The sequence below is a fragment of the Etheostoma spectabile genome, chromosome 8, assembly GCF_008692095.1.
Source record: "Etheostoma spectabile isolate EspeVRDwgs_2016 chromosome 8, UIUC_Espe_1.0, whole genome shotgun sequence".
NCBI classification, from domain to species: Eukaryota; Metazoa; Chordata; class Actinopteri; order Perciformes; family Percidae; genus Etheostoma; species Etheostoma spectabile.
This window is the reverse complement of record NC_045740.1, coordinates 15,404,845-15,413,415: the sequence shown is the minus strand read 5'-3', so window position 1 is coordinate 15,413,415 and position 8,571 is coordinate 15,404,845. Positions and strand designations below refer to the sequence as shown.

General features: G+C 38.6%; 1 protein-coding gene and 1 long non-coding RNA gene across 3 annotated transcripts in view; one reads left to right on the top strand and one right to left on the bottom strand.

The window, feature by feature from the left end:
- Nucleotides 1-8,571, bottom strand: part of swap70b (switching B cell complex subunit SWAP70b) — a 50,821-nt gene that overhangs the window by 14,532 nt on the left and 27,718 nt on the right. For both annotated transcript variants that reach the window (XM_032522678.1, XM_032522677.1), the window contains exons 8-11: nt 6,996-7,103; nt 5,512-5,678; nt 2,309-2,507; nt 1,356-1,452 (exon numbers count right to left, since the gene is read on the bottom strand). In XM_032522678.1, the coding sequence (XP_032378569.1) occupies nt 1,356-1,452; nt 2,309-2,507; nt 5,512-5,678; nt 6,996-7,103 (571 nt within the window). The remainder of the gene's footprint in view (nt 1-1,355; nt 1,453-2,308; nt 2,508-5,511; nt 5,679-6,995; nt 7,104-8,571) is intronic.
- The window catches only part of LOC116693626 (uncharacterized), a 9,441-nt gene continuing 7,877 nt past the window's right edge, over nt 7,008-8,571 (top strand). Inside the window, exon 1 of the long non-coding RNA XR_004332964.1 lies at nt 7,008-7,121. This is a non-coding gene — a long non-coding RNA (uncharacterized LOC116693626). The remainder of the gene's footprint in view (nt 7,122-8,571) is intronic.

Below are 8,571 nucleotides of genomic sequence, written 5' to 3'. Positions count from 1 at the left end.
CCCGTTACTCTGTCCTCTGGGACTGTGTACATCTAGAAACTTAGCTGCGCGGTGCAGTGAACTACTCTGACTGGCTCATGATCAGACGGTAGTAGCGGTAGATTGGCTTTGCAAAAAACCCGGAGCGTTCAATGAAATGACGCTTTAAAAAAAATAATCGCTCAATCACGCAAATTTGATCGTGGGAAGTCAAAATCGTGATCGCGATTAAAATTTGATTAATTGTGCAGCCCTAGTTGTGGCATTATTAGTTATTTGAGCCTGATGTTTTTTGTTAGTGTTTGTTTTGTTGTTTGATTGATGATCTTTCATGCTTAGTAATTTGCAAGTCTGAAACTAATGCTAAGATGAATTGCAGTTGTTGTAATGTAACGGATCTACTGGCTTTGTTGCTGCTGCTGCTTTCATTACCGAGGCAGTCACACAGGGATTGGTTGACCTGGCTGAGCGTGGTGGTAAAGCTACTCCTGAACTCCTGTGGTGTATGTTACACATCTGTCCTATCCAACAGAAGTATCAGGTTCAAATCCTGGTCGGAGTTTCCGGCTTTAACGCTTTTAGCCAGTGGTGCTACTTTAGGTCCTTTTAAAGAGTACTTTAGCGAGCATGTCGAAATCACAGCTACAGTTTTAGCCACAAACAGTGTTTCATCCCCCGGCTGCGCCTTGACAACCCTGGTGGACCCCAATACCCCTGGAAAGTGTTTGATCTTGTGCCGAAAATACAGACACTGCTCTTATTCCAGTTATACAAGGACTAGTAGCGACGGCCTCGGTACCCAGTACCTCGGCAGTACCCACAGGACTCCTTGTGAAACAGGTTCTTAAACCTTCTTCAAGTCCACAAAACACATGTAGACTGGATGTGCCATTGTGAATAATGTGTATGATTGAGATAATGCATTTATTACAGTGATCTTATAAAAGTGGTACAAGACGGGGCGGCCTATAGCTCACTGAGTAAGTGCGCTCGCCCCATGTTGGCTGAGTCCTGCAGCGGCCCAGGTTCGAATCCAGCCTGTGGCCCTTTGCTGCGTGTCATCCCCCATCTTTCTCTCTCTCCCCGTTTCACATGTCTATCCACTGTCTCTATCTAATAAAGGAAAAAACCCTGAAAAAATAATCTTTAAAAAAAAAAAAAGGTCGGTCAAGACACATTAAATCTCTTCATGTACATTTAACCTTGTGCTGCTGCAGTGTTTCCCCTAGTCTGACAGCTTTGGGGCAGCAGGTACAAAAAAAATAAAAAATACTGTCGAGAAATAGTATCAAAAATTGGGTTTAAAATGTAACATTCTAATTGGTCCACACAAAGATGGAAGTACAAGCAAACAGTGGTTAGTGTGTTGCCGTTACCTGGCTGAATGAGCCGTAACATGCCCTCGTGTTCAGCCACCTTGTGCTTCCAGGTTTTGGTATTGTTGGTTGCGTCTTCCAGCTTCTTCATCACCGCCTGGCTCACACAACAAAACACAGACAAAGTCATTAACAGGCAATAAAAATACAAGGGGAGTCCACCTTGGAATCCTTAGAGATTTAAGAACAGCATTTGTAATACTGTATCAACAAATAACATAATAATTATTATAAATAGCTGCCTTCCATCTAGCAGTCATAAAGTGACACCATGTGGTAAAGAAAGGTACTACGTAATTAAAACCTTTTTTGTTTTTTTTTAAATGTCCAGATGTTAAGTCATGACATCATGTCAAAATGCATTACTTTGCTTTACCTTAAACAGTTAATTATTTTCAGTGAAAAAGTTGGTTCTGTGGAAACCGGTTATCACTGTTACAAACATGTAAACAGTGTTAGAACACATTGTCATCAATAAGTAGTCAAATTAGTCTTACAATAACAACCTTTTTATAACTGCAGAACCTCAAAACAAAAGCACACAAAAAAAAGTCATTATTTAGTAATATGCCTTGCAATTATTTCTGTAATGGATTTTTTATTTAAGGAAAGAATATAAAAACATTTGGCATTACTTTTTTTTTCTTCACTTATATGTGTTCATTGTACCATGTGTTCTGTGAAAGATAAACTCCCTGATTTTTTTTATAAAACAGTTCACACTTGAGTTCATTTGAGAGTGCTCCTTTAACCAACAATGGATAATTACCAAGCATTTATACTTTAAATGACTATTTGTTAAAATAATTGACGGATAGTTGTTATATAACTACTGTACAATACTGTGATATCATTTACTGACATTTGATTTTGAAAACAACCATGTGACTGCTACAGATCATTGGCTACTGCTGGTCCCTGCACCACCACCACTGTGACTGTTCTCAGCTGACCTGGTACTGCTCCAGGGCCCCCTGTCTCTCTTGCTCCAGCTGCTCCAGTTGTTTCATCGCAGCCTGCAGGGCACTCTCCTTGGCCAGACGCGCTTTCTCCAGCTCCTGTTTCTCAGCTTCTGTCTCCGAGATGGCGCGCTGCTGCCGCAGGTGGAACTCTTCCAACTCTATCCTTTTTGTGGCCTCCTCCTCCAGTAACCTGCCCAACAAAGACATTAAACATGGGTGAGTGAAGACCAAACTTATTCTGTGTAAAGGCTTCTCATTTCTAGCTGGTCTGAGCAATGCATTAATGCTAAATTGCATGCATACATTTTACTCCTTTTTCTCCTGATAGAGACCAACATTTTTCATTTCTTTTTAAATACATTATAAGCCGCAACACAATTGCAACATTTTTGCAATTCCCATCATCATATACATACTGTATACATCCTGATTGTATATTTGAACTCAGCTTTTGAAAACATCAAACTATTACAGTCTAAAAACATTTAAAATATAGAATATATCAGATAATGTTAACCCTAATATCTAAATCTAATATGTGTCAAAGAGGATGTAGCAAAAGTTTCCTTAGTCCACATCATAAAATAAATCAACAGTAAGGTGGTTGTGGCATGTCAGTGTGTCAGCAGGTGGAGCTATAGTGCAATTATGGACTGATTTGAAGATTAAGGTTCAAGTAAATGTGACTACAGATTTGACTTCTGGATAAACGTAATTTGTATATTTTAACATTCTTTATCAAACACGCTTTTTATAAAAAAGATAACCAAAGGTTTTAATGGACCAAACTGTAAGTTGAAGCTGACATTATAACAGTGAATACCTTACTAGGATCGAAATGTTGCTAAACTATTTGCTACATCACTACACACAAGTAACTCAAATTAGCCCTGAGCCTAAAAATGCGTATTTCACACTTTTGTAAACTTTACTTGAAACTTTTACAATGTTGATGATTTGACAACCTTGATCGCTGTCTTTTTTAAACACAGTGGTTTAATTTAAGCACTCTGGTCAGTTAGTACAATGGTGATGACACACACACACTACTGGTTAGTCAAACGTGAGGTGGAAAGTAAATGTCAGCAGAGAGGAAGGAAGGGCAGAGGGAGAGAGAGAAGTTGAATGTCTGGTGATTTGTGAGACTCATTGAAAAAAAAAAAAGGAGCATACTTTTATAGATGGTTTCATTTTAACTAGTCAGTGAATATGAAGTTAAAATATCTGTGTTGGAGAACTTAGATTAACCGATAACAGAAGGCGACTAGCAGCTTGATACATACAGACGTGCTCAAATTTGTTGGTACCCTTACAGCTCATTGAAATAATGCTTCATTCCTCCTGAAAAGTGATGAAATTAAAAGCTATTTTATCATGTATACTTGCATGCCTTTGGTATGTCATAGGATAAAGTAAAGAAGCTGTGAAAAGAGATGAATTATTGCTTATTCTACAAAGATATTCTAAAATGGCCTGGACACATTTGTTGGTACCCCTTGGAAAAGATAATAAATAATTGGATTATAGTGATATTTCAAACTAATTAGTTTCTTTAATTAGTATCACACATGTCTCCAATCTTGTAATCAGTCATTCAGCCTATTTAAATGGAGAAAAGTAGTCACTGTGCTGTTTGGTATCATTGTGTGCACCACACTGAACATGGACCAGAGAAAGCAAAGGAAGAGTTGTCTGAGGAGATCAGAAAGAAATAATAGACAAGCATGGTAAGGTAAGGCTACAAGACCATCTCCAAGCAGCTTGATGTTCCTGTGACACAGTTGCAAATATTATTAAGAAGTTTAAGTCCATGGACACTGTAGCCAACCTCCCTGGGCGTGGCCGCAAGAGGAAAATTGACCCCAGATTGAACAGAAGGATAGTGCCAATGGTAGAAAAAGAACCAAGGATAACTGCCAAAGATATACAAGCTGAACTCCAAGGTGAAGGTACGTCAGTTTCTGATCGCACCATCCGTCGCTTTTTGAGCGAAAGTGGGCTCCATGGAAGAAGACCCAGGAGGACTCCACTTTTGAAGAAAAACATAAAAAAGCCAGACTGGATTTGCTAAAATGCATATTGACAAGCCACAATCCTTCTGGGAGAATGTCCTTTGGACAGATGAGTACAAACTGGAGCTTTTTGGCAAGTCACATCAGCTCTATGTTCCAGACGAAAAAATGAGCTTTCAAAGAAAAGACACCATACCTACAGTGAAACATGGAGGAGGCTCGGTTATGTTTTGGGCTGCTTTGCTGCGCCTGGCACAGGGTGCCTTGAATCTGTGCAGGGCACAATGAAATCTCAAGACTATCAAGGCATTCTGGAGCGAACGTACTGCCCAGTGTCAGAAAGCTCTGTCTCAGTCGCAGGTCATGGGTCCTCCAACAGGATAAGACCCAAACACACAGCTAAAAGCACCCAAGAATGGATAGGAACAAAACATTGGACTATTCTGAAGTGGCCTTCTATGATCCGGATTTGAATCCTATCGAACATCTATGGAAAGACCTGAAACTTGCAGTCTGGAGAGGCACCCATCAAACCTGAGACAGCTGGGCAGTTTTGCTCAGGAAGAGTGGGCCAAACTACCTGTTAACAGGTGCAGAAGTCTCATTGAGAGCTACAGAAAACGTTTGATTGCAGTGATTGCCTCTAAATTGTGCAACAAAATATTAGGTTAGCGGTCCCATCATTTTTGTCCATGCCATTTTCATTTGTTTTCTTATTTACAATATTATGTTGAATAAAAAATCAAAAGCAAAGTCTGATTTCTATTAAATATGGAATAAATAATGGTGGATGCCAATTACTTTTGTCCGTTTCAAGTTATTTCAGAGAAAATTGTGCATTCTTCGTTTTTTGTGGAGGGGTACCAACAAATTTGAGCACGTCTGTACATGTCATGGATGTGTGTAATTGTTCATGCTTGTGTCCTAACAACATTTTAGAAAGACTGTTGAGTGATGATGCATCTTCTGGTGGCCATACTGGTTGTGTACTACATGGGAAATTTCTTAAGCTACTAACTGTGTGCCCTAGGTGGAGACTAAGAGTTTCAGAGTTAAATATGCAATAGTACTGATTTGACTTAGACCAGTTTGACCCAATTTTCCTTAGGTGCTCAATACATCTGCGCACAGCTACTTCTCTAACAGACCTACAGTATATGATGATACATTTCTCCCACTGACCGTGCCTGCAGCCTCCGGACGGCCTCCTCGTCCTGTCTGGCGCGCCTCTCGTCCTCCAGAGCGTCCTCCAGTTGATGGTACATGTCCTCCAGCTCCTGAACCCGCTGCAGGTACTGCTCCAGCTCAGTGGACTTCTGGGCCACCTGCTCCTCCATCTGCTGCCGTACCTGTTAAACCAGGAAAAAGACAGAGAAATACTTTATCTGGAGGTCAACATCAACACACCTGGTGGTCCTAAAGAGATACTCAGGACTCTTGCTTTGCCAGACCCTCTTCCAAAGCGCACTGGAGGAGAGTGTGGCTACTCCACATAGCATTCCGGGATGGGATAAAAATGTGCTCTTGTTCATTTTATTTCTTTAAAACAATCACAATCGTCTTGGGCGATGCAAGCACCAGAGAAAAGCCTCAAAATAGGCGTGGAAGGAACTTGTTTTGGTGGAACATGTGTACGTTTAAAAGTTGTTTTAGTCATGCAACACAAAACTCAGATTAGACAGATAGTCTTTCTGATAAGGTATTCATGAATTAGCTTAGAGATGTACATAAACATTATCATCAAATTCATCGTTTTAGATATTTATCAAGCAGAAATGTCAACACTGGCGTTTCCAGATTTTAAAAAGTGAGGATTCGCTGTTTTTTTTTTTATTTCATCATTATTTCACTGTAAATTGAAAATCTCTGGGTTTTGACCAATCGATCTTGAGAAATGGCAATGACCTTTTTTAAATTATTTTTTTACACAATTTTCTGATATTTTAATTAGCAAATGAATTGTTAATAAAATCACTTGTTTCAGGTCTATAGTGAATGATTTTAGGATTTTGAGTGTTTTTTTAAATGTTATCTATTAAAATGTAGATATATTGAGGTGAGGTTATACACAGCCTATTCAACCCTATTAAAGTTAGATTTAATGTGCATTAGATACACATGTTGAGGCTTAGTTAGTTATAAATGTTGTATATCCATGAATTCACTGAAGGACGATAACCATCTGCTGGTACACCACATCCACGCTGTGCACTGAACATGTCAAGATGTTATCACCAGAGGCAGTGAAGCACGGTATAGATGCCTTTTTAGTGGTTACATTTACGAAATGTACCTTTCAGTAAAAAGCATGTGTCTCTAATTACAAAACGTCAGAGTCTGTCAACAATAGCTACATGGAAACACGTTAACCACATGCTGTATTATTTTTATTATTATGTGTAGTGAGTACATCAACACAACTCAGAATAACTCATCTGCTGTTTCAGCTTCACTCTAAGCTGTACATCTTAACTTTAAGTCTATTTCAAGTTCTCCTGAGTATCTTTTTACATCTCATTTAACCTGACACCGGTAGATAAATGTTTAATTAAAATATTGAACTCAACTACTCAAAAAACCAACACTATACTAAAAGAGGACGCTGTATTAAAGTTTTTCTTGCTCCACCATTTGTTGTGACGTTGAATATGACAAGGATTTCTTACCGTTTTCTCTCTCTCCAGGTCGATCCTGTAGCGGTCCTGGAGTTCAGTTTGAGTCTCAAGACGCCTTCGTTCTTCTTCTGCTGCATTAGTTGCAGCCTCCTCTAGAGCCTGCCCAAAGAAAAACAGGTCAGATATTCCCAGTAGACAAAAGCACCTTCTCGGTTTCCTGTTTCACCCTTAAATTCATATGCAATGTACATTTAACAGAAATAAAGAAAGCAAAACACATGAAGACCTTATTAGGGGGGAATTACACGCCGCTTATTTTGGTTTGAAGGCTAAGCAGCAAGCTGTTGCCAACAGTTTATAAACAGAAGTGAATGCATTACCCTCAGTTGTTTAAATGTAATACCTTTGTTTAACAAAGAGAGAGATGCAAAGTCTAAAGAGGAATTGACAAGTGAACATAAGATGTGCCCACTGCTAAAATATTTCTTAATAAAAATGTAGATCAAAAAAATACAACAAATTCAAAAAGGTAAACTGAGAAATTCTAACAGCTAAACCGACAAAAAACACATTAATGGACAGTATCACTTTGTTTTTTTTCCAAAAAACTGCATAGTAACAGATTGGTTACGAATTGTGGTGGATCCTACTTTAGTGTCTGTCGCAGGAAAACCGAGAAATTAACAACATTTCATTTCACTTTAAAAGGGATTTCTGCAGAGTCAGGGGCGTGAATCAGTCACGGGCTAATATTGTCGAACCTCAGCATTACCCTCTGCTCCTCCATATTTCTCCGAGGAAACCTATACTCCCCTAACCTTCACATAGCCTTATACAGCCTAACCTTATACACAACTCCTGCAAAAATGACATAATATAGGCCTCAATGGAAATATTAAAAAACAACAATTATGCAAGATAAACTTAAAGTCAGAAGTAGAAAAAGTACTAAAATATTGTACTCAAGTACAAGTAAAAATACTTATCTGAAAAATTACTCGAGTAAATGTAATAAGTAGTTCATTTAAAATGTGCTTTAAGTAAATGTTACTTAGTTGCATCTGGGTATATTAGCACAGCAGAGTCCACCAAACAAACAAACAAACACTCTTTAACAAACTCCCCTGCAGAAAATGGCTTACTGTTGTTGGTGATTTTGTGCGATATCCCAAAGCTGGTCTTGACGCTTGGTAAAAAAGCCACTTAACTAACAAAGCTTCAGATGTCTGTGCCCGCTCTGCATCAGTCAAGTTGTATTTCTCTGCGTGTTTATAAATGACGTTTGAGTAAAACAGGGAGTTAAGAAAATGCAGCTTTGGCTTTTAGTTTGTGGTCTCTGAGGCTTTTCAGTTAAACATTGTCAACACTTTCACATTTTGCATTTTCATGCAGAAGTTAAAAACTTTTATGCATGTCTCTATTGTATTTTATATCAAAGCAGATGTAACAGTTTTTCTCAATTGCTAAAACACTAAAACACAATACCTCAAACGATTTCACATGGTCAAACACAATTTACAGATCTCACTTGGACTTTTCAGCAAAACTTTAAATACATTCTCAAAACACCTCCTGCACTCTAATGCACATGTCCTCCATAATGGTAAACACAAGTGGCAACAATCAA